At 38.9% G+C, this 27,106-nt stretch overlaps 1 protein-coding gene across 3 annotated transcripts; it reads right to left on the bottom strand.

Annotated features, from left to right (window-relative positions):
- Window positions 1–322: 322 nt before the first annotated feature.
- Window positions 323–26,035, bottom strand: tecpr1b (tectonin beta-propeller repeat containing 1b). 3 transcript variants are annotated; one of them, XM_017684984.2, is made up of 26 exons: window positions 25,737–26,035; window positions 24,804–25,046; window positions 22,218–22,403; window positions 21,895–22,017; window positions 20,517–20,639; window positions 18,723–18,897; window positions 16,803–16,900; window positions 16,465–16,566; window positions 12,688–12,818; window positions 11,520–11,722; window positions 10,902–11,174; window positions 9,683–9,777; window positions 8,636–8,791; window positions 8,121–8,270; window positions 6,631–6,788; window positions 6,249–6,376; window positions 5,333–5,423; window positions 5,144–5,240; window positions 4,247–4,326; window positions 4,108–4,164; window positions 3,786–3,960; window positions 2,936–3,071; window positions 2,656–2,748; window positions 1,711–1,817; window positions 1,101–1,220; window positions 323–963 (listed from the first exon to the last, which is right to left on the bottom strand). In XM_017684984.2, exons 2-26 carry the CDS (start codon window positions 25,026–25,028, stop codon window positions 844–846), a joined length of 3,402 nt encoding a protein of 1,133 aa, XP_017540473.2. In that variant the 5' UTR covers window positions 25,029–25,046; window positions 25,737–26,035; the 3' UTR covers window positions 323–843. The 3 variants fall into 3 exon arrangements, with proteins under 3 accessions (XP_017540473.2, XP_017540480.2, XP_037400911.1); XM_017684991.2 differs by having other exon boundaries at window positions 9,683–9,774; XM_037545014.1 differs by lacking the exon at window positions 16,465–16,566.
- Window positions 26,036–27,106: the final 1,071 nt, after the last annotated feature.

Genomic DNA, 27,106 nt, shown 5'->3' with positions numbered 1-27,106 from the left:
CAATTCTAATATTTTCAACCTGACAGGTCTTAAATAATTAGCTGTACATTGTTAAGAAATTGACATTTACGTGTGTCCAGAATGATGTACTGTATTACAGTCCACATCGAAGTTAAGGCTGATACCTGAACAAACATGTAAATGGATAATTACTGTTATCATTTCATTAACTTCTCTACTGAACACTTAAAATATAAAATATCGAAACATACCTGAATAGTTTGTGTTACCATGTAATATAAGCGATTCCAAACTTTTAAATAGTGGAGAATTACAGTATGATGTTCTGTTAAATGCTGCTGGCTTCAATAAAACCCTGTGCTTGTGTACACATATTTATTGAGGAAGAGAGCATACACATTCAAAGAATATATTAGAAGATTTTGTACCCTGTCAGCAAATACTGTTGTACAATGCATATTATTCTGTTAGGTTGTTTTTTTTTTTTGTTTGTTTTTTTTTTTAATGTCAAAATGGAGTCATTTTTCATGAAGCATCAGGAGGTAAAGTGTGATTTGTTAGATTTGTAAGACAGACAGAAGACCTTACTACTGAAAATAGCATGTTAGGAAAGTAAAAGTAACAGCAGTGGCTCATGAATACAATTAAATAAAGAAAAAAATAAACATTCATTAAAAAAAGAAGCCGTGGTCAGAACATCCAAGAGCAATTCATGCAAATGATCAAAACCGAGAACACTCAAGCACACACACACACAAATAAAAGAAAGAAAAGTCACATATGGTTGAAACAGGGCTGGGGTGGGGTGTCCAGAGCAGTGGGCTGAGGCATGCAGGGCAGGCAGTTATGACAATGAGGAGGATAATAGAGGGTGCACAGTGTCTAATATCCTGCAGCATTCCCATTCACCTGTGCCTGATTCCGGCTGGGCCGAGGGCTACAAGGAGCTGCGCGCTGAGCCTCTGTGGAATTCCCTCTCACTGACAGGTGCTCCCATCCGCCCTGTGTGATACACAATGCTCTGTGATGATGAATGATTTAATCAGGCTGTTTCACTTGATCATTTTTGTTCTTAATAATCTCTTAATTGTTGATGTCGCAACTGAGAAATTGAGGGAACGGCGTGAACGGAGACTTACCCCGATTCCGAAATCCCAGGACAAGCCTTTAGGCTGCATGGGCCGCACGCCGAGCCTGTGGCATACAGTGCCTGAGCTTTCAGATGGAAAACCCGGGACCTTATCAGCTATAATCCAAACCTGGAGAAAAGTGTGAGAGAGCATGAACTCCTGCACCTGTTTCTGTTCTAATACATCGAGCTGATGTCAAATGTGTTTGGAGTAGGGACAGTGGACAGGGCAGGGGTTACTCTTTGCTAGATCAACTACATTTTTTCTTGTGTATTTCTATGGCTTTATTACCATGAACAATGACATGTTGAATAGCTTATTCAGTTGTAACTCCCAAATTTAGTCTTAACTGCCAAGTTTTTTACTTTTACACATAGGTTTGTACACAAACCCCTAGTTAAAACATTTTTAAACAGTTAAATGTGACATTTTCTGTACATTTTAGTCCACAGTTTCAATTTATTTGCTAAGTTTAATGTTTGGGGAAAAAAACATTAGTGTTTTGCACGTTATGCCATGACTTTTGCACAGGCCAGTTTTTTGTTTTGTCTTCCCTCCTATATATTAAACTGAGCAAATAAACACTAAATGTGCATTAAAAGTGTGTTCTCTTTGAGACCTGGTCCAATGGTCCAACAGAAACCCTGCAAACGTTGCTGGAGATAAGCTCCCACGTAGATCCCTGAGGATAACTAGGCATCAGACCCTGCCTGTACCACAGATTACCTGCAGGAAACCGTACATATATCAGTGCTGTAACAAAACTGTATGGACAACCACTACTTCATGTGCTTGATGCATCTTTTTGAGAACACATTATGAACACAGTGCTGTGTCAAAGAGACCATCCTTCATGCATTTAATTTTCAGTCAATACAGTCTGTAAGTATAGTATCAGCTATTAATTTGTCAGATTTTTAGATATGATATTCCACTTACATAAGGAAAGAGAAAATCTAAAGAAAATAAATGAAAAAAAAGTCATTTCTGAAACTGAACATATTAAGAGCTATAAAGAAAATAGGTCTCTTAACAACCATGTAAGACCTGGTAGAGCATCAAAACTGTCCCCATCAGATAAACAGAACCTAATGTTTTCATCTTTGACAGAGAGGAGAAAATCAAGCTCTACTTTTGTTTCAGATCTGGAAAAATCCACAAGTATTTCTGTCCATCCTTCCACTGTGAGAAGACAGTCTGAAAGGATATGTTACTGAAAAAATATAAGGAAGACAATTGCTAATAATTTACTCATTGAATGTGCTTATGATTTCTTTCAACCAGCTTCTAAGACTGAACTTTGGAGTTATCTTTAAAGAACTTTGAAATAATGGAAGTTGTATTTTTTGAAATTACATGTATTTGTTGAGGCTTTAATTTTTACAGTGTACTCTGCTTTCCTCATGCTGAAAACGTGTGCTTAATGGCTGTTTTGACTGGAAATTAAATACCTGAAGGGTGGTCTTGGACTTTTGCACATTAGACTGTATTAATACATTTCTGCAGAGTTTTTAAAAGCCTAATAAGTTCTGAGATAGAAATAAAAATTGGTTTTAGTTCTTACTGTTTTCATCCACAGCATAAACAGAGGTTCTGCCCACAGACACCTGTCTGAGTGTCTGCCTGGGGGGAGAGGGAATGTGGTACCAGCACTCGCCTAGAAACAATGCAAAGAAATCACATCCACATGTGTGTCATATTCACTGTACATGAACTTACATGACACTTCATCATAAACCAGTGACACAGCATTATCTATTCACAATCAGTAAATATAATAAAATATTTGATACAGAGAGCTGTACAGTTCCTCTCCCTGCACTGCAGGTTTTTTCTCATTTCACCTGCAGGGTTTTGAGATGAGACTGAGCCTCGGTAAAAGACTGCTCCATCCCGGGCGATGGCCCACACCTGGTGGCCCCCACCAATGCAGATGGACTTAAAGGGCTGGTCAGTGCCCACGTGGAGCCAGGAGCTGCCCTGTGTGGAAAAGCTTTCAATTACACTGAGTCAATCAGTACAGAGAGCTGACCAGGAGGATGTTGTAGACAGATTTTAACTAGGGTTGTGGAGAAACAAGGGGGGCTCAAGTAGGCCGTATTGAAGTTTACTGTACAAGCCCATGTGGGATAAATGGCAGTGATGCACTGATGCACAAAGTTCAGGGGTGCCCAAATTTTCTGTCTTTGCATTTCTGTAGCCAAAGTGTAATGTTTGTGGTAGAACAAGGGACAAAAAGACAAAACAATTTACAAATAAAATGCAGGTTCAAAGTTCTTAAAATGTATTTTACACTTTTGTTTGTTAGAACAACATTTTTAAAAATAATTTTGTAAGTTATGTATTGTATAACAACGTGTTTTGTTCATTCAGATAATGTGGTGTGGTTAGGTTAACTAGCAGGCTAAATGAAATATTATGGACCAACTGTGGCCAGTCAGAGTCTTGGGATAGCATGTATGGTTAGGAATCCATGATCAAATTTTCATAGAACATCTGCTGAATTTGGTTCACCTTCCTGTCATGGTAGTACCTACTTTCACGGTTCTGCTGTGCTATGGAAATGGACAGAGATAATGGACTGGTGTATGGATAGTTCTGGGTTGGGATTCATAACCGTGCTGCACTGACCGGAGGAAAAGTGCCTTATGTTGCATGTAGTGTGTAAGGATTGCAGATAAAGGGAGTCCTCACAGCTGGGTTATGAGCATTTACTCCCAGACGGCACAGCACGTCCCCCTTCTCACTGATGGCCCACACAGGCACCTGCTCCAGACTGCTGTGAGCCAGACATGGCAGGATGGTGACGTCAATCAGCAGGATGGGTGTGACTTTCTGCCAGGGCCCCATTAATGTAATCTTACACTTCCTGTGGAAAAAAACCAAGCCCAAGGTAAGTACAAGTTTCAGTGAGTCCAAATGCTAATTTATTTACTAATAAGTTTAAGTCTGTATTAAATGCCCACTGTTTCCAAAATCTAGAAAATAAAAGCTACATAAAAAGAATCAGTTTTACCTAACCCATCGCCTTCGTCTCACAAAGTCCTTCATGGTCTTATAACCATGAAAAGTCCTGAAATGTACACACAAAATTACAGGTAAAGTCAGCCATTTACAGCTCACTCTAATTGTGTGATTACAGTGAGAAGACCTACACTGGGAAATCTGCAGCATACTGCCAGCCTTCTTTGTCTGTTCCTCCCGGGGTGCTAAAGTCAATGGCCCAGTCTGACACCTGCAGTCAGAATCACAGAGCAGTGAGAATCTGTAGACATTCATAGAAAATCCCATTACACTCCAAACCTGTTTCTGTTTGTACGTTTTACCACAGCATTAAATCATTTTATAGCAGGTGTGTAAAGGTGGCAATTCAACCGCATTGATTTTGCATTGGTAGATTGATTCATGCTAGGAGGGTGAAAACTAGAACACACTCCCTCAGAGTTACGTAAAGCACCAGTGCATCTTTTTAAACTATTGATAATGCAACAGGCAGCTCACTGCTTAAAATGCTTAAAAGAGAACTTTTAATTATCGGGTAACACTTTACTTGAAGGGTGTCTACATTACATATTCATAACATGCTATTAAATGTTTAAGACATTTATAGACACATTTTAAATGATATTAATATAGACAAACGTTTTATGCTGAAAAAGTGTATTCTTTTCAGTAAAACAGCTCAAACAACAATACCTTTGGTCATTAAGTGCTTTGACACTCAAACATGTTTTACTCATACTTTTGACTTGTTTTTAATTATCTGTTTTTCTTAAGCATTTATTGCATTGCGTGTCACTTTACTACATGGACAGTAAATTACTCGTAAATATGTCAGCTAACAGTCTGCGTTGGCTAGCACTGCACTGAGTGATCGGGGAGGGTCATCCTACCCACCCAGAGAGAGTGCCACCAATTATGTTATCTTGGATTTCTATTCACGGATGGCTGTGGCATCACCAGGGATCTGCAAACATGCTCAACACTGTGCTGTATTGTGCTGTGATACACCGCCACTGTTCTGCTCTGTATCTAAAGTCTACTACGCATACCCATGTCCACTGAGGTGTGGGCGGTCTGGTGTTCTCTTTGGTGCACTCCTTTAGTCCAAGGGCATCGCTCCACATGTACCGGTCTGTGGGAAGACCCCTGCATGGAGCAGAGAGTGTAGAACAGAGTTCCTTAGTGCTTAAGGCTTGAGGAAAAAACACGTCAGCAGGAGATGCTGAGATGAGACGTACTTATCTGTGTATCCTGTCACTGGGTTCCACCGCTGGTTCTCGTAGATGTAGACATTTCTAACATCAGTCAGTGAATGCTGATTAATTTCACCTGATGGAAGGTGACAGTTTAACATATCAGGATGATCCGCCAAGACTGTTAGAGCAGGTGGTCTAAACATGCCATTCTCAGATATAAACACACAAAATGCACAGTGTAATTAGCAAGTGGAAGCCAGACATTTGCAAAGCATTAAGGTTAATATTTTAAAGTCTACTTAAGGCTTAACTCTACTCCTCAAGGACAGAGGCTCTGATGATTAGTTAAAGCAATAGTCCAACGTTTTTCAACCTAGTTTCTATCTGCAGTATCTGTTTCATACTGTCAGTTACTGTGGACTATAATTTCAGCATGATTGATTGTACTGACAAAAAGAACAAAAAAGCTACTCACAACCAGGAGCCACAGGGCAGTTGCAGAACGCAGTCAATAAAAGTTTCAAATATGTGACTGTATAATGCAAATTCAAAACCTAAACTGTTAGTTCTCCGTCTGGATCTCCTTGGAACATTCCAGCCTTTCCCCTTTATTATCCCCAGACCTGCTGCTTGTTGTGTCATTTGCCTCTGGTTTTGTTTTTGGGGATTGAAAACTCCTCCCATACCACTGTGAGACTACAAATATGCTTTAACTGAAGAATTCTACAAAAATACATGTTTTGGAATGGATGGAATTCAGCAACTGCCCAATGGCTTCTATTATACGTGTATTTTAAATCATTTTTCAGTTCTTTTCTAAGTACAGGTAAATGTACTGATTTTTTCCCCCAAGGTAACTGACTGTATGCTGTAGATGGGGCAGTTGAAAAACTATAGAATATTTCTTTAAACTATCTTGAACTCTGTCTGGAGTAGTCCAGTTCATCTTAGGCTTTACCCTGAGCTTGGTTTCCCCTGCAGCCCCCCGTGTAGACCCAGGCAGTGTGGTCATAGCCGATGCCCCACACCACACCCAGGCTGTTAGACTCCACACAAAGCAGGTGACCCGGAACCTGACGCCAGAACCTGGGCTCACACACATACACAACCACTAGCATGCATGGCAAGGCAAATTCAAGAAAGACAGCTATCTAGAACACATGATGGACCAAAAATGTGATTGTGCAAAAATGACAGATATGCATTTGGAGTCCGTAAATCAATAGCAGATGATGTAGCTGATGTGAAAAAGCAACAAGACACAAATGCTAAGGGCGCTTGCCAGAGAAAAAGACAGGGGATAGCATGAATAAGAGGAAGAGTCTGGCAGAAGGTCTCACATCTGGTCACAGGGTAAGTACTGGGCAGGTGCCTCCAGGCTGGGTGATGGGTCATGCACCATGATGTCCCCTTTAGAAGTGATGGCCCACATGGCTTGTTTGGAGGGAGGATCTCGGAGAGCCCTGGACTCACAACATGACTTGCTCAACAGAGACAGCTGCAGTGAAAACACACACACACACACACACACACACACATACACACATAATGTCATTACACATCCTCTGGGCTCAAAGCCACCTTGCCAAGAATCAGAGTCAGACGATAAATATATTATAACCAGCTATTCAATCCTGCCATGACCACAAATTAAGCCTTGGGTTTCCCACAGGGAAATTGAACATACTGCCCCATCTGATATACTGAAGTATATTTTTTTTACATGTTAAGAAAAACAGAACCATCTGACTCAATGACTTTACATCAGTCAGCTTCTGATCTGCTTGATCCAGCCTGTTTACTTCCATATGCTGCGCTTTATCACTCCTATAGTTTGCACAAACTGGTATTGGTACAACCTTTCGTAGGTTTATGGTGGCTTACATTTACATAATGTATAATGTATATAATGATAATTCTTTTGTAGAGAACCATATGTAACATCTAATGTGACCAGTACTTCTGGTCACCATACCTCTGCGTATTCTGATGCATCTGACCAAGTGATGTAGTGCTGCGGGCAGTGTGTAAAAAAACAGAAGTCTAGTAAGCACGCTGGGCTAAAAGATAACTCCAAGAGACTGGCTGTTCTTTGATTTATCTCTCTAATCTCCTCTTGTTTTTTCATGCATTAAATATGCAGATCTTTGTCTGAAATATGACTGGGAGCTTTAGTCATGTTTATAATTGAAATTTTATATTAAACATTATGCAGAGGCATCATGTACTCGTTATGCTCAGTTATTCTAAACTGGTTATCACTTCAACTGCAAATATTAAAAACACCTCAATAATTCTTAATCTATGACTTCATAATCATTAGCCGAAGTCAGATAATATAAAAATGAATAAATCCTAACTTCATAATTCATGGAATGAAAAGCCAGAAAACCCGAGCTTTTTAACTGTGTTGATGTTTCAGAGATGAAGGCCGAGGCAACGTAAATAACCCAGCAGCTGTTCTTCAGTTTTTTAAGCTTTCATTTTCTAGTGCAGGTGAAATTTGTAACACGGCATCATCACATTGTTAGAAAATCTTCAGTGCATACTCCATATTTTGCACAGTGTGTGTGCTCACAATGTTCTTTTTGAGCTGTATGAACACTTTTTATGGGGTATTGTAGCTGCCTACTGGGCTGGCATGTTCACACAAGTGTTTCTGAATCATTCCTGAAGGGAAAAACTGCTATTTTATTCTACTGATTTCAGCCTAATATAATACCTGGTGCTGGATCAGTGTCTTTACTAGTTGTCAGTCCAACCAAGCAGGAACAGGATCGCTTAATGATGGCTTTACCTATATGAGCATTTGGTAGTGTGATATATTTACCCAGTTCTCAAAGTCTTGATGGGACTCTGTAGCCAGAAGAATAGGCCATCTCTGCCTGGTCCTCTCAGCTGTATAAACAGCCAGTGCATATAACGACTTCCAAAATACTGGAACAAGGGCTGTCACTTCCCTTATCACAGCATACAGATACTGAGACAAGAGTGTAAGAGAGCCAAACAAAAGCTCAAGTTAGTTTGGAAATAACTATCAATTTATGATAATTAGTATCAAATGTATCACATCATTAACATGGCAGTGATATGCTGACACAGGCTACATTAATTAAACTGAAAGAAGACTTCCATCCTACACTAAGAAAAAACCTAGCCAGTTTGTATTGTCTTGTATCTTATCTTAGACGAGAAAGGATCCCAAAAAGAGAAGAACAGCACCTAACAAATTAATACTTGTAATTGGGTGCAGTTTTAGGTTACTACTATCTCTATGTTGAAATGGATTGGTAAGTTATTGTGGTGGTAGAATGTAATTGTTGGTATTCGGTGCATGAAATTCACCTTTCTCTCCTCATTGTGTGTATAGAAGATGTAAAGGATATCGTCCCGGGACGTTCCCCCACCCCTGACCTGCTCCAGAGTCACACCCACTTCCTCCCACTGCTGCGGCTGCCAGTCCCTCCACCAGCACATCACACCCTTTCTGACACTCACAGACTAACACACACACACACACACACACACACAATAAGAAGAACAATGGCTTATTCATACTCCTTCATTTTAATGTGCATTATGAAAATGCATCTATCTGAAATCTATCTTTTATGACCAATCCAGCCACGTTAGCCATGCTTGAGTGGATAATTTCAGCAGCTGTGGCTAGTGCTTTAGTTGATAAAAAAGATCGTCCAAAATGGGCTCAAACTACATTTTATGCCTAAGAAAAACTGAAAAGTTAAAAAATGAACTAAAAATTACAAACATGCATGTTTTCCTGTTTGTTTGTTTCCAGAAATCATTAGATCTTCTCTTAAGGCCTTCAAGGCCCTGAGGGTTCCCCACTCAGCACAACTAATTAAGGATAAGCATTTGGATGATTTGAATATCCACATCATTTAAATAAATATTACTTGAGTGAGTATATATGAGTATTGCTTTACAATTTTATAATTTTAAAGAAACAAAACAATTTTTACTGTTTGTACACTGTATTGTATAGCATGAGCTAGCATATTATCTCTTAGGTTGGAGTGATTTATGTTTGTGTGTTTGGTGTATATGTTTGTGTCCCAATATTTATGTGGTTCTGTCGCACATATTACAAGATAATACACAATTAATTTGTTCCAAACTACACATGACTCAAATTTCCCATGTAGTTAACTCCTTCAGTGTCCACAATTTTATTATACACTTCCTTGTCTTAAGAATAATACAACCAGGTAGCACTGTAGTTCATATAGTTACTAAACAAAAAAATTGTAATAGTAAAAATTGTAATCATTAATTTTGGAACTCTGCATATTGGAATAGTCAATGCTCATTCTTAGAACTAATTAAAATGAGCATGTTTAAACATGATTGTCAGCTGAATCCTGTGTGTACCTTCTCCATAGTTTTCTCTTTTTCTCGTGGTGCTCTCTCCTGAACACCTGCTGCACTAAGAGCAGGAGTGATGGTGGGAGACAGCAGGCCTTCTTCTGGGAAAGAGGAGCCAGAAAGAAAAGAGCGACAAGCACAAAATCAGAGGAGAACTGTCACGGTTGGCCCCTCCCAGTCCTGTCCATGTGCTCGTGGTTTGGTTGTGTAACTCCACCCCTGATTGTTTTCACCTGTCCCTCATTGTTCCATGTATTTAAGCCCTGTGTTTGCCCCTTGCGTTTGCCAGTCATTGTATCTTTGTATCTTTGTACCTGGTCTTTGTTTGATGTCTGTTTACTGCTTGCTCTGGTTTTTGTCATGTCTGTTCCCCGTTCCGTCCGCATCGGCTATATGAACCTGGACCGTATTGACCACGACCCTGGATTTGCCCCTAATAAATCTCGCTTATCTCAGCGTGTGCACCCGCCTCCTCGCTCCCCCTTACAAGAACGCAAAATCATTTATACATAGAGACCTTAGATCTGTAGTTATCACCCATGCTTCTGTCCATGCATTTCCTATTCTAACACATACACCAACTCAGGGAAAGTGCAGAGGTGTATCAGAGTAGGGAAAACACCATAATGTGTAGAGCAGTGGTACTCCAGAACCAGGGTTGGTAACCATAACTTCAGATATATCATAACACTAAAGTGCTTCTGGAGAGGACTAAGTGGAAATGACCTCTTGTCACCCTGACAGTGAATGTGCTGATATACAGCGTGCAAATTTCCGAAACAGTGCTGCTTCCATTTTACAGTTTTCTTTTCTTAATCGAGACTTTTTATTACAAATGATATTGTCAGCATAACAATTTGAGCAAAAATTCTGAATGGATTTTAATATATGTCCCTTTTTGGATTAAGTGACAGTGTGCTCTTGGGCTGGCATTGACTCTTAAGTTTGTTTTAAAGCCTCTAGCAGGCCATATAGAGATCAAAGAGCTTAAGTGGAAAAGATAAGACTTAAAAAAAAAAATCTGACCTTTTTTTGTTCAAAGGCATAGGGAGTTAATTTTCTCTTCATTTTAATTTTCCAAACTTTTCTGTTTTCAATTTTTCAAAATTCTAAAACTTTCTGTTACTTGTTTTCAGTGGCATGAAATACCACATTTTCAATGTGGTCTCAGATTTTGGATCCCATTATCTACAACCAGAGTGACTGTGCTACCCAAATGCTGTACCTGTAGTTTCCAGCCAGCTGATACTGGAACTAGAGTCTATCTCACATCCTCCTCCTGTGATCCAGGCCCATGGTGGACCCTCCTCTTGCTCCACGATGGCTTCCAGCTCCAAGGGGTAGGTGGCCACTGAGCTCTGTGCAGTACTTGCTGGGGCGGCTTTCATCTCCTCAAGATCCACATTACTCCATGGGAGTTCACCACCATTTGGCTGGCTGGATGGGAGAACTGGGGCCTGAGCAGGAGCATTGTCCTCCTCTGCACCCTCCTTTAGTACTGGGTGAAATTGAATGAAAAAAAAAGTCACAAACTGAAAAAATAATATGATATCAAATGACATTTAAATTTGCATTAATAAAGTTTATTATCCCATGTTACTGAGTACAGTTATTCTATGGTAAAAGAATATCTGGCATAGCTCGTTTTGACTGAACTTCACATAGCATTGTAAACATTAACCAGTCAGAAAGCAGGATGGAAACTTCTGATTATTTTGTCTGTATGCATTTTAATCTAAAGCAAATTACAGTTAGTTCATTAGGTTTTTATCAATATCAATACCATTAAAAATAAAAAAATCAATATTATTGTTTAATTAGATGACACTTCGGCTAACGTTACCTTCCTGGTCCACTTCAAGTGGGTTGGGGTTTGGCGTTGTGGTTGACCCCTCGAGAGGAACACTGCGGTCTGCCACCAGGGCGGAGATGAAACTATCACTGGTGATCTTAGGGATGTGCTGCCTGGGGACATCTGAGTCATCGCAACTAAGCACGGAACCCTGAGAAGGGCCAGTGAGATGACCACTGAAGAGGCAGCCATCACTGCTCAGCAGACCAGAGAAAGAGGAAAAGGGGGAGCTGTTCAAAAACACTAGTGCAGCACAATACATAATTTGTTAAATCATTATTACTATATTCATCTTTGCAGTACTGATATCACAGAAAGCTGAAATATAACCAGCCCCTGAATGTTTATTGTGTGCTGTTAGCATCCTGACTAATCACAGATGTTTCTGTTAAGAGTTTGGATGAATCAAGGCATTCACATGAACAAACATAAATAATATTAATAATACATAAATAGATATTTCTGAGGAGATAATACAACTGCATAAGGAACAGGAATGTCAGAAGAAAAACAAGTGGAGGAGTTTCCAAAACTGGAGTTCAAAAAAACATTAAAAGAGAAAATAGGACTAACATGCAAGACCTGGTAGACCAGAGAGAAAAAGAAACAGACAAAAAAAAGGAGAAAATGTGTTAATCAAACAAAGAATCTGTTCTCAGCTCAACGGACTGACCACTCTGGAATCCAGACCTAAAAATCATTGAATGTGTATGAGTGAAAATCATTGAATTTACAGGAAAGTATCCCTGTAAATATGTGTCCTGAAAAGAATGGAAGCTGCAATAAAGCCAAAGGCTGGATATACTAAAAAAAAAGAGTTGACTTACTAAAAATTAAATTAATTAAGGAAGAAAAAAAACATCTCTGAATTTTGCAGGATATTTTAATTTTGGTCAAAACAATGTAGGCTGATCTTTAAGTGATACTTTTTTCTTTTTTAAGAAGGCCACATCAAACAGCTCTTATTTATTATAGACTGCAAGATAAATCTCAATCACAATAGCAACAAAGTAACTGCAAGACCAGCACTGTGTCCATATTGTGCAGTCCTCAAACAAACATGATCATATGAAACACGTATTTAAATGATGACACCTGCTGGGAAAATTCTGTAGTGCAAGATGAAATGGAACAATGCGCTGTGGTCACAGTAACTGACCTGGGCCTGTTTGTGGTAGGACCTCTGTCCAGTTGGGCACACACAGGGACCCATGCCTTCCCAGTTACCTCAGTGGGGGTAACTCCATGGCGGAAGTAAACAGTCCTGTCCTCGCTGCCAACCCCCCACACCTGCAGCATATTAAACCAGTACTGTTACACAACATCATAGCAAACAGAAAACCATAATAGACCATAATAGAGTGATGCCATTGATCAGATGTTCAGATTTCAGTTAGAATGCAGAGGGATTATGAACTTTCCTTCTAATGCACATTATAATTGATCCAATATCCCTTATTAACCAACTTTATTTAACATTTGTCATTTCTATGTTTTCTCCAATTTATTTTAAACTTTTTGTCACTCCTTTAGACATATAATAGCCAGGACTGTAGCCCTCCTAGAATGGCTTAATGCTTTGAATAGTTTCTCTTAGCAGTGGCAGAGGCCTGAGAAACCTTAAACTTTATGGTCATAGACCACCCTGCACTGGCCATGGCAAGAGAAGACATTCAGGTCAGGATAGTGTCAGATCAAATACAGGCCAGACTGGCAGGATCCTCCTGACATGAGCCCAAACAGTCACAGCTGTGGGCTACATTTCCTTTTTTTTATAATGTCTACAACATATTTTCCGATCTACTAAAAATTAGTAATACTGATAAAACGTATCCGCCGTCCCATCAGGACTGACACTGCAATAAATGACATCCTGGCACATCACAGGACTGCAGTTAAATTATTATAAGGATATTATAAAATTATTCCACCTATAGTACTGTGAAAAAAAACACCTTTCAATTATTTAATAACCAGTAAAATGACCATTAAGTCCAAGTTCTTCATTTATCAGCACCAGAAAAATAAATATACTTAACAGAAAATTACACAGAAGCCTCAACAAATAAGTATTACTTTTTAGTGTGTCCACTAAATTACAGCTGCCATCACTTTTGGGAGACTTGCTTTTTAGCTGCAATGATGTTTTTTTCACATGTCCAAATTTGTTTCATTTTCTGCAAATCATCTCAAACATGTGATGCTGAGCTCTGGACCCTGGTACAGACCACAAACTGGTCTGAGAACTCCAGCGGCATCTTTGTTTGACTCAAAGCGCTGAGCTGTAAAGAGCGGAGCTTGATTTTCTCAATGTGAATCTCTCAAACATTAAAGGCTATGTACTGTTGTAACAGTGTTGGTGGTCTGTGAGGTGGTTCTTAGGAATCTAATATTCTCTACATCTTTTAGTAATTTTTCACATATTTTCATTTTACTTTCCCTTTTCTACAATAGTCTTACAAATTGTTATATTTCTCACAATGAGATATTTTAGATATATTACCTGCAATGGTGTAGACTTGGTTATAATGACAGTTAGGTGGTTATAGTCATTATAACAGAGTAGTTACACTATAGTTATGATCGAAAAGTCACAGCATTGTTAGGAAGCAGTCAGGAAAGGCAGGACATATCACACCTTCATCATGCCTGAGCTGATGCTCTAGCACTTTCTTTTTATATGCTGACACACTTCTCACAGACGGGATATTGTTTCTGATTAACCCAAATTAAAGAAGGAGGAAAATATTTGCGGCGCATCTGAGCCTTGCGCACAGCCGGGGCTGCTGGGAATGAAATGTGAAATATGGGCACACAGCGCAGAGGCCAAACTCAAATTAGATATGCTCCTGTATGGCTGGCCCAGGCCAAGAGTATAGGAGGAGTATATATATGGCTGGGACATGCGGATAGAAGGAGCAAGTCTGGTGCTTAGGTTACAGAGAGAGGGAGAGAGAGAGGGAGGGAGGGAGAGAGAGTCGGGGGGGGTATCGCTAGCAAGCTCCACACTGACACTCAGCAGCTCCAGCCGCTCCTTCCAAAAGTGACACCCAGGGAAATGTGAGAGGCCAGAGGGTATGAGCTGAGGACTGGACTGTGTGCGCAGACAGTGCACAAGTCGCTGTAGATGAACATACTGGTCATCAGAGGATGATGCTTAATCCTCAAAGCTGCATGTGAGAATGATGGTATAATTACAACTGAAGAGCACCCACACCCTCACTTCTCCAATGACAGGCCCAGCAGATGGGTTTCCCCAAGGGCACCACTAAATATTTGAATATCACTGGACAATTACATTGTAACTGTCAATGTGAAAGACATCACACACAGTACAATATAACAGTTACAACTGGTGGTGCAATCTGTAAGCTACAAGCAAACTGGTGTTTCCTTATAATGAGTGAATCTGTCTCTAGTGAAAGGTGGGATGTGTAAAGTGTCCTGGGTGTAAGAAAAATGAAATTTTGGGGATATTTTGTTAAATTTGGTATTCGTGCTAACACGGAAGGTTAACTGATCTAAAAATAATCACAATAGATTGAAATTTTATTAATTAAGCAGATATTTCTGATTGGCTGAGCCACATTCAAGCCCTTGTAAAATATTCAATATATAGACACATATTTGGTATTTGTTCACACATTAACTTAATTCTGTGTTTATGCACTGTTAGTAAAAAAACATAGTCCTATTCATTGTGCTATTCATAATCGTGGACTTGGCAACCATATCCTACTGCTAGCAAACTATATTACTTGGTGGATGAAATGCAATTATTATTTCTAATGCAGTGGGTCCAAAAATATTCGGACATTTGTGCCATATTTAATAATGCATTAAGTTCATCATGGTAGGGCACAAAATGTCAAACCAAATGGCAACAGACCATAAACAACAGACCAAAACAGACTGTAAATATCTTTCTTTGAAAGCATGCTTTCAAAAAGTGGCTGGCGTGCTTTCATTGGAGCAGCTTCTTTAAGGTCTGCAATCCAAAATGCCTTTGTCCTCATTTAAATTCATGATCCCAACAATGAGCACAAGCTTGTAAGAAAACCAGCCAGAGTTTGACTTTTCTCTCTGTGCTTTACAGTACTCTTAGTTTAGACTGTAAGGAATTCTTCTCCAGGCTTTCTCCTCATGAGGAGTCTACCAATTTTATGTCTTGCTAAAATGTTTCTCTGTGAAACAAAATCATTTAACGAAGTACCCAAAAGAACTTCATTAAAGTTTAGCAAAATTGAAGTGGTTAAAGTGTCCAAAACCTTTTTGGGGCCATCACATGACCGCACACATCCACTGACATTCAAAATGAATGTGGAAAATAATTAAAAAACATTTGCTATTCATGTGGTAATCTTTAGCCATTGCATTGTTTGGTAACCTGTTAATGATAGGCTATGATAGACTGTTAATAATAACTGTTAATGAACTACATTGCTTGTCAGAAGAGTTATAATTTTTATTTCTAATAAATTATTTATTTAAATGACTGCATCATATTCTATATTGTCACAGTTTCACATGGTAAAATCACTGGAACGTTTGACCTTTCCTGCATTGTCTACAACGTATTTTTCATTTTTTATAGAATCATATTTGAAAGCTTCTGGAGAAAAGCATTTTCAGAAACTGAATGAAGCTGCATATGAATGTGTATGTTGATGTAAAGACAGTGCCCAAAGGTCAACCGTAAAACAAACTAAATGAACTACTACTCGACCCTCATAAAGTGTATCAGTACACTTTCTATCTTTACTGTTTTACAATGTGAAAGACTGTGTGCAGTCTTAGAGTCATATAAGCTGCGGTTCGGTGTCCTTGAACATATCCTTGTGTGCCTTTCAATGAGGTGATGTATGGTAAAGAAATGTAACAGCTGGGCCATAAAATCTTCTCATCTTCGCTATTTGTAGCCCATGCTGGGCCTCACCTGGTCATTGGGCCCCACACTGATCATCACCATCTCTCCACCAATACTGATCCAGCCTAAGCCACTGGAGTTATGAGAGTTCACTCCTCTTCTGAACCACACCTGTCATACACACACATACATACATACAAATACATACGTACATGTCTAGTGGGTCACATTCTGTTCTTACATGAAATTTATGAGTGTAAAAAGAAACTACCAGTTGTCCACTGTCCCTGAAGAGTGAGTATTTGACCTTTATCTCGAATCCGACTGCACAGGATCAATACAAACGCCAGCCATAATTAAATGTCCTTTTGGATATACTCTGGAATAATACTGTAGAAAACACGTACCTTGTTGTCCTTAGTGACCACCCAAACTACATTTATTCCAACTGCTACGTGGATGGCTCCAACCTTGCTTGGAGGATCCACTGTCATCCACGATGCACCTAGAAAGAACAAAGCAAATCTTTCACTAATTACAGTCATACGCAAAGGTTTTGGCATCCCTGGTCAAATGACATGTTCTGTTGATTTTATAAGTAAAATAGGTGAACACTTCCTCTACAGAGAACACACATTATTATACACGATTACTGTTTATTTGTTAAATACAATACTTCTGAGGACAAAACAACATAAAATGTGGCCAGGGCAAATAAATAGAAACTGTGAGGTAAAATTCAGGAAAATGACATATTTAAGCAGCAATTGTGCATCAAAATGTGCAAAACTATGTTCTCTGCAGAGAATGTTAACCTATTTTCATCTTTTATGACAGTTAGGTTCATATGAAGCCATGTTCATAAATATTTGAGTATAACACAGATAAGCAATATTTATATAATTTAGTAGATTAGTTGGAGGTTTTTAAATTAGTTTTAAATTCTTCTATATTAAGGTTTATTAGTATTTTTACCCTCTTTATCTCAATATGTCCATGTATCTGTTTAACTCTTTACTTTTTTTTCTTATTACTCATATTTATCCTTTTCTTTTAATTGACAGATTCATTTGTCACTTTTAACTGTTGTATAAAGTTACTTTTTTTTCCCTTGTAAGCTCTAAGAAAGTGGGCAAAAACAACAAAATGTTAGATGGCAAGAGGTACAAAGAAAAACTCTCAACTGTCTGTCAGTGTGTTGCAGTAATGAGAACAAACAAAAAAATATTAAGTTTCAGTATTTACTTCTTTTTTTTTCCAGATTAGGTCCCAATGCTTGCGACAACTCAGTTGAAGTGGCCTCAATGCAGTGAACTTGGATTGTGAACTTGAATACAACCAACCCAGCATTATATGCTCTATGGTGCATATTCAAATATAAAGCTGTCTGAACTCATCCTGGACTTTGTTTACTCCACCAGATAACCAAATAAGCATGTGTAATAATTAAATAAAATGAATCATGTATGATATTGTAATTTTTTACATTAGTTCATTACTGCATGGGACACAAACAACTGAAATTGTGTCTCTTGCTAAGTGAAATAGTGATCTAAAAAGAGCAATAGATGTACATATTTTCCACACAACGATACATTTGTACAGTGTAAGTTATTGCTCACTAGACCACATGGTGATATGATAAACCTACACACCTATAAGTCAAAGATACATAAATAAATAAAAACTAATCAGGATCAACCCTTATACTAGCTACAGGCAATAAACAAGTGATATTTCAATGTTGTCAATTTTTACTTATGATAATACAAAACATTTACATATTCATCAGAACATTCAAATACTCATATAAATATTCATTTAAACATCTGGATATCTGAACAGCAACAAATGTTAAAATGTCCATCCCTAGTAAGCAATGAAATGGCAAGGGGAGCTTTTTTAAGCCACTACTCATATACTCACTTCATAATATGCAAAAGTTGCAAATGTTTGCAAAAAGTCATATGCAAAAGTTTGATTATTGTTTTTTTTTTTTTAGAGAGAAAATAAAATATCTTCTGTGGGTAACAAAAATAAACATTTTGGCTCTTTTTTGCAAATTTCAAAGTCTAAGTATTTTGCTTTATAAATTTTTGTGTTTTCCAATAAGATAAATGTAACAAAAAGGCAGTAATTGTGCATTAGAATGTGCAGAAGTGTATTCTCTACAGATGATGTGTTCACTTATTATCATAATAAACAAAGTACGGAATTTGTTCAGAAGTGCCCGAACATCTGACTGTAAGTCTTCTATAACCTGAGTTTTCTTTCTTATTTAAAACCATATTGTGGAGTGAAAACCACACACAGTGACAGAGGCAAACCTGTAGGGCAGTCATTGTTGATGCCGGTTCTGACAAGCAGCTGGCCATCCCACAGCACAGCCCACAGCAGGTCCCCCGGGCCAACACTGATCTGTGACACTTCTCTGGGTACAGCAACGTGCTCCCAGGCTGTCCCCTCTGGGTTCTGCTGCTGGACGCCTGTACGGAACCAAACCTGAGAAAAAGGCACAAAATCTACATTCAGTCTGATCATGTAACCACATCAATGGTCACTACTGGAGAGCTGAACTAGAGCTGATCTTGAAACGTATATATGTATATATACACTCTCTCATTAATCAGTCATGCTGTTGCAACACATGCAGAATGTGGCTTCACTTCCATGTTGAAACAAGCATGGACATCTCAGAAAAAAAAACTGTTACTCCTTTTAGTTTTACAGATGCAGTTAAAAAGTTAATTGTGCTATGGGCAATATAACACCTCCATACCACAGCAGACACTGGATTTTAAACTTTACACAGGTAGCAATCTAGATAGTCTTTTTCTTCTTAGGCCCAGAGAACACGACAACAATTATTTCCATGAACAATCTGAAAGGTTGATCAGCCCTTGATAAATGTTTGCATCAGTTTATCTCAATGAACTCAAGTCTAGAAAAGTCAGCATTATTTCTGGACATTGCTGACATTTATCTTTCACTGTGAATAATATTCCTAACTGCATTTGTGGATGCAGTGATAAACAGTGTTTACTGACAATGGTTTGTTTAAGTATTCCTGAGGCCATTTGGTTATAGTCGTTACAGACATATGCTGGTTTTTAAAGCAGTGGTCTAAGGTCGTGGGCATGCAGCTGCATTTTTGGCCTTGTTTTTTTTTTTTTAACCACAGAGGTTCTTTCTGATTTCCTAAGTCTTTTGATGATGTTATGCAGCATAGAGGGTGAAACATCAAAATTCCTTAAATTCACCCATTTTGGAACATTCACCAAGTTTTCAGTAAGTCTCTGACATTAACCAGTGTTTTCTTATATGGGATTTGTTCGTAGGTAAGAACAGAATCTACACACACTCAAGAGCACAAAGGTGTGAACAGTTTTGTGGTTTAAGAACACGCCATGAATCTGACGTAGACCTTTTCTTAGGAGCTTTCTCAAGAACACATTTAAGTAAATACTTATTTAAGTTACTTCCCTGTAGAGGATGTGCTAACTAATTTTCACTTAGAAAATCAAGAAACTTTTGCATATGACTGAATATATTTAGTTCAGTCACTGAAATGTATGCAATCGAAACAATATACATGAAGTATGGCTAGTGAGCATCACAGAGCTGCACTGCCCTCTAGTGGTCAACACAGTGTAATATTCACACACAAATAATTTGCATCTTGGTAGACCTACACACCTAACTCAAAAAAAGTTAGGATAGTATGTGAAATGCTAAAAACAGGATGAATTGATGAGTAAATTATCTTTGATCAGCAATAAACTGGAAATGGTACCAAATCACAATATTTTATGTCTTATCCTATTAACTGTCTGTATGTCTGTAAATACACTCACACCAAATTTGATCCCTGCAAAATGTTTACCACTTTGTAATGTTACTTTTCCTTTAAAAATTTTTTTGCCATTTTCCCTGAAAATGACAACTCTTGCCACAACTTTTTTGGGATTGAGTTTGCAATATAACTGCACACAACAACCACAAACATTAAAATCTATCATAATTCCAGCTCATTTCAGTTCCCTATCTGCAAACGTGTGGGTGTAATGGCCCTAGTGCTGCAGAAAATGACTTCAGTGTTTGTCAGAAAGGGGTGGTCTTACCTTCCCTTGTTGAGACACAGCCCATAGACAGATGCGCTTCTCTGGACTGTCGCTGATGTCCCAGCCTCCACAGCTGATATCAGTGAAGGGCTCTGGAGGAGGCTGGCCTCTGTCCAAAGGCACCTGAACCAGTACAGCACACACACAGCTCACTATTATGGTAGCTCAGGGACCACATTCACTAGTTTCATTATAGTAGTTACCTTCACCTTATTAACTAAAGCCATGCCATTACCAATGTACAATACTTATAATGAAATGTGTAAGAACAGTGGAAGGGAGTGATAAAAAGGACCATATGGTCAGTTGATGTTCTTTTATTTCAGAAATAATTATCATTAGGGATGCACTGATCATGAATGTTTATGGATGTTGTGGTTGGTGTAGTGTAGTGGTTATCACTTTTTCCCTCGACACCGTAGACTGGGGTTCAATTCCCTTGCCTGGGTAAGCACCCTACACTATACCAATAAGAGCCCTTGGGTAAGACTCCTAAAACCATTTTGGCCTACCTGTGTAAAATTATCAAATTGTAGATCGCTCTGGATAAGAATGTCTATCAAATGCTGTAAATGTAAAATCCCAATTTTGAATTCTTTAATGTCAAAGAAAGGGTGATTTTTATTAGACTTTTCAACCCAAAGCTCTGTACTCTGTACATTATTCTTTTAGTGACAGTTATATATACATATATAACATCAGTTGTCTTTAATGGGTCAAGCTGACATTTCAAATAGTAAAATAAAAAAATCTTTTGCTCATTAAAATAATGTGTATCTAAATATTCAGGAAATGTAGGAGGAATGTAGGAGGTTGTATGCTCCAACATATTGTTAAAGGTGGAGCAGCTGCTTTCAAATACAGCACTACACAATACACCAAATCTGCCACAATACAAAAACATTTGCAGCAAAAATCTGCTGACTGCTTTCTTTACCAATCAAAATTTGAGGTAATTTCCTAATGAACTGGAATTGAATTGAATTCTTGTGGGACAAGGAATGACAGTTTCATGCATCACAAATCAAGAGAATATCAGTGTAACAACATACATTTAAAATAAAATACAATGAATTCAATATTCATCATTTTCTAGGCTTTGAAACTAAAATGGAAGTGGACTATTGTAGAAAAGCTCTGATTTTAGCCATTTGTCAGTGGTGTAACAGTCAGTAGTGTTACAACTTTGGTGAAGTTCAGTATGACAGGCTGTGTTTTACATTAGAATTACATATTGAGAATGGAACCTTGTTTGCCATTGAAATTGCAGAACAATCCAAGAATAAAAACAAATGCACATAATCTTACAAAGAGTTTATTCTTTGTTCCCCATAAGTGAATGTGAAGGCCCTATTACCCCTGACCTGAGGTCTGATACCTTGGCCCATGACCCCCGTGCTTTATATCTCCTGTAGCGAAGCCATCGCCTGCGACGGACACAGGAGTTCCATTTCTTCTCTTTGGTGAAGGTGGCAGGGAAGTCTACAGCATACTCCCAGCCCTGCATGAACAACAATCACTCATCAGCACATCACCAACAGTAAACCAGCAAATCTGAGCTAAACACACAAGAAGATAGGATAAAAGAGCAGAAACTATACATTAAATGTAAATTGCTCTTGAAAAATGCAATGTTAAGTTGTGATAAGTGTGTTTTGTGGAGTTTTTAAGTTTTATAATTGTTAGCTGATGGTCTCTCACTCCTGTTGCGGTGGACTCTCTCCCACAGCTCTCATCATCCACAAACCAGTCCCCCTCCCACTCCCAGTTATCAGACGGCAGATGGAAGCTGTGGAGAGGCTGTGGTTTCTGTCCCGACTCATCCGTCCACTGCCAGCGGTCTGTGGGTAGAAGTGTGTCTGTGTATCCTTCAACTGGGTTCCATCTCTGTAAAACATTCACACCAAAACATGCATATCACTATTGTCAAAATAATTATGAATTTATTTTTCTATATCATGTGAACAAAGCAGCAGTCTTTTACATTGTAGAATATGTTCAGGAGAATGGATCAATAGGAATGCTCCAAAGTGGCTTAAAATCAAATTAAGTTAAATCAACTTGCAGTAAAATTCAGAATGTTTTTGCATTCTCCTATAAATTTACTGTTTACTATTATTAAATTTACTTTAAAATGCATCACATTTTCAAGGAGCAGTCATGGGCTGCAGGTTAGGGAACCAGCCTTGTGACCGGAAGGTCACCGGTTCGATCCCCAGAGCCAAAAGCACATGACTGAGGTGTCCTTGAGCAAGACACCTAACCCCCAACTGCTCCCCAGGCGCTGCGGATTGGGCTGCCCACCGCTCCGGACAAGTGTGCTCACTGCCCCTAGAGTGTATGTGGTGTTTCACTTCACGGATGGGTTAAATGCGAAGGTGAAATTTCCCCGTCGTGGGACTAATATGGGTCACTTAATCTTAATCACAACAAACATCACAGTTACCAGTTTGACAGTGGGGACTGCACTATACACCAGGATTGCTCTTGCTGGTTATGGAGTGCTGCAGTCTGGCACAGGTCAGTGATTTCTCTAGTCTGATACATATACTCAGGGTAGGACATAATATACAGCACTGTGCAAAAGTCAAAGACCGCCAGTCATCTGTCCTTCAGTCGTTATTAAAATAATGACTTAGCATGTCCTCTTAGCAACTTCATGTAAAAGCAAAAATTAGGTGCTTATATATATATATATATATATATATATATATATATATATATATATATATGTGTGTGTGTGTGTGTGTGTGTGTGTGTGTGTGTGTGTGTGTGTGTGTGTGTGTGTGTGTGTGTGTGCATGTGTGCTTGTTTTATGACTGGAATGGGCTTCTCTACCTAAGACATTACAGTAGACCAGCTCTCACCTTCTGACCAGGCACATTCTGGCACTTATTTTTATTGAAAGTTTTTCTATTTTACTACAATAAACCCAGCAGAAATGTGCACTGTCGCATTAGCAGAGCTGATAACAGATGTGTTTGTGACAGCTAAGCTAGGCTACTGAAGAAAACAAACTCTCCAAAGAGAGACACAGCCACCTACTGACACTGGACACCAGCACAGCCCACTGACCAAGTAGGTCAAATAAAACAGGTTTACATAAGTTTTAAACAAGTACATGTTCTTGTAGCTCTGTACAAGAGCTCTGTAGAGACCGCCAGTCATCTGTCCTACAGAGAGAGGAGAAAATCAAGCTCCACTTTTGCTTTGGATCTGAAAAAAATCCACAGATATTTCTGACCATCCTTCCACTGTAAGACAACCCCACGCTATGAGTCTGAAAGATTGTCTAGCTGTCAAGAAGCTGTTACTGAGAAAAGAAAATGGATTTTAAAAAAAAGTAGAAAGTTTCCAGTGCACACAAAGAAGCTGCTGGAGTTCTCAGAACAATAGACTGACCACCCCCCAAGTCCAGACCTCAGTGAATGTGTTTGGGGCAACTTGGATCACGAGAAGCAGAAAATTGCAAACAACTTCTAAGACTGAATTTGGAGGTACGACAAAACATATATTCCTAAGTATTTTTTTTCAAAAAAATTAAAGCAAATCTCCCAAAAAGAATGGAAGCTATAATAAAGGCAAAAAACAAATTACTTGGTATGTGACTATATTTAATTTTTTTGGTCCAAAATTCAATTCTCTGGTAAGATACACGCTACATAAATAGCTCCAATTAAAACTGTGTACTCAGTACATTTAAAAAATGAATCCTGAATTGTTCCAAAATAACCAAAACAAATCAAATCATGGTGAAATCTTTGCTATTTTAGCTTTCATGATTTTGTTTCCATCAATTTAGTTTTCATTTAAGCATTTTCTAAAGACTCATAATCAAACCACTGCCAGGTCAGAGTCTCAAAAATCTAAACATCACATGCACTATATGTCCACCAGCTCGTGCAACATGTCTCCTATAATGTAACAGCCTCTACTTATCTGGGACGACTTTACACTAATTGTTATGGTATTTTGGCAAGGACTTGATTGCATTCAGCCACACGAGCAGTAGTGAGGTAATGTACCGATGTTGGAAGACTGCTCCACAGTTCAGTGCTGGGGGGCTTTATACCCCTAAAGGCAACACTTGGCATTGTGGGCATTGTGATCTTAGACTTATGTGTGGCTGCACCAGGGGTGCTCCAGTCCTTCTCTACAGAGATTATACAAGTTGTATGCCCAACTGAATGCCTGTGTCAGCAATGTATGCACCTTAAAGTAACTGAGTTCATTAATTAGAAACTTGTCTATGTGCATACCTTCTGCATACCTTACTGAATACTGTACCTGGTTCTCATACGTCTCCTCTTGGTGGCGGATAGGTACGTCACTAGGGAGTACATTAAGATAGACCTGATGGTCACAACCGATGCCCCAACAGCACTGCTCAGCAGCTGTGACCCGTTTCAGCTCCAGTAAAACATCTTTAGACCGTTTATAGCGCCCTCCAGTGGCGCACAGGCTGAACACCCTCCCATACACATCCACGGCCCAGAGAAGGGATCCTGGCATGTCGGGCCACCTAGAAAACTAGGGACACACAAAACGCACACTCATAAGTTTTACAACAGTTCTGTCATATCCTCTAAATATGGAAGCCCATTCCTGAAAAGATCTACCACCTACCTTTTATTTTTTTCATGACTAACGAGCTGCTATGACATTACTGTGAGATAACAAGTCATTATTATGTGTGTGTGTGTGTGTGTGTGTGTGTGTGTGTGCTTGTTTTATGACTGGAATGGGCTTCTCTACCTAAGACATTACAGTAGATCAGCTCTCACCTTCTGACCAGAAAAAAAACTGCTAACTTCTCGTGAAATGCCATTTCTCTGGCACTTATTTTTATTGAAAGTTTTTCTATTTTACTACAATAAACCCAGCAGAAATGTGCACTGTCGCGTTAGCAGAGCTGATAACAGATGTGTTTGTGACAGCTAAGCTAGGCTACTGAAGAAAACAAACTCTCCAAAGAGAGACACAGCCACCTACTGACACTGGACACCAGCACAGCCCACTGACCAAGTAGGTCAAATAAAGCAGGTTTACATAAGTTTTAAACATGAACATGTTCTTGTAGCTCTGCAGTCAACTTGTGTTATCGTTTTAAAGGACACGACGGATATAAATTCCTCCACTGAACCACCTGATCTCGCGTTACTGCGCCTCAGAGAGGCAAAAGGCAGATCGCCGTTTAAAGAGATTCACACGCAAACTTACACTCTATATTGTCGAAGGAGTCCGCGGAGAGCCAGCGTCCATCCCGTCCCCCATAAATATTATCATCAGTTTATTCTTCTTATTCCAGGGCAATATTATAACGGGCTCTGAAACCCTCAGCAGGAAGCAGGGCTGCTTGAATATGGATTGGTTACCGAGCAGAAGAGCTCAGAAATCCACGCATGTGATTGGACAGTCGCACTGGTTTTTGTTTGGTGGGAGGGGTTTGTTTTTTACGGTTGTTATACGCGCACTTTTGCATTTTCAATTATTCATTCTTCACCGAATCAATAATTAACCGTCATGAGTTAACTTACACCCGTCTGCTTCTCACAGACATTTACCTTCATCCAGTCAGTGTTCATTTTTAGCAAAAAACAACACAACAACAATCTATAGCTGTTATAATCTGCTATTATTACTCTCAGAAAAAACGCGCCGGACTTGACCGGTTTTTAAGACCGTTTTTATTTAAGGTGTTACAAATAGCTTTTCACCAGAAAACGAAAGATCACATTTAAAGTGGTTAAGCTAGCCCTTGCTCTGAGGGTAACCCTGCAGTGTGCAAGGCTGTATCTCAAATTGCTCCCTTCTCCCTGCATAGTGCACTACGCAGGGCTGAACTCAGACAGTGCACTATAATGTGGAAGCCCATTTCTACTGAAATAAAATCACCTATAATTATTCCCTGTGTTTTCTGTCAGCTGCATGTCAAAATAATACGAGACTTGGTTAAATTCTACCTTTTTTGACATACTGTGTACTTTTTTCATATAACTTGTCCTTTCACAAACAAAGCATTCAAAAGTAGTTCTTCTATTAGAACACCGCATTAAATAACAGGCAGAAAAAAAACATAAGCATCAGCCACACATCTCTGCTCCTTAGTAGACACTCTAGCACATCTATCAAGCCCACTGCCCAACACACAATAGCCCAGGTAACAGTACCACACACTTTAAATTAACAGAAGACAACGCAAACAGTAAACAACCCCTCTTCCACAGGGCGTGCTCCTCCCACGAGCTTCGCATGGCCTCTACTGCGCGTGAGCCAGTAGTGGGATGCTACAGTATTATATCAAATTAGGGAATTATTTTCTTGTAGTGAATTATTTTGACTTATTAGGTCAAAATGAGGACTAATAGGTTTGCGAGAGCTATTTTAGTATCCAATATAATAAATCACAATTTTGAGTAAATAAATCACAACTTCGAGATAAATACACGTTAAATATCAAATGCTTACAGTCATGTCGCTAGAAACAGAGAAGTATTTTTTACTATTATCTGTCTTCATATTTTAAACGTCCGTTTGGAATCGAGCCCGAGCGCGTGCTCCTCGAATAGAGCACTGTCCCTTTAAGCAGC

Source organism: Pygocentrus nattereri, chromosome 14, assembly GCF_015220715.1.
Source record: "Pygocentrus nattereri isolate fPygNat1 chromosome 14, fPygNat1.pri, whole genome shotgun sequence".
NCBI lineage: Eukaryota > Metazoa > Chordata > Actinopteri > Characiformes > Serrasalmidae > Pygocentrus > Pygocentrus nattereri.
The sequence above is the reverse complement of the archived record's forward strand: the minus strand, read 5'-3'. Positions and strand labels throughout refer to the sequence as shown.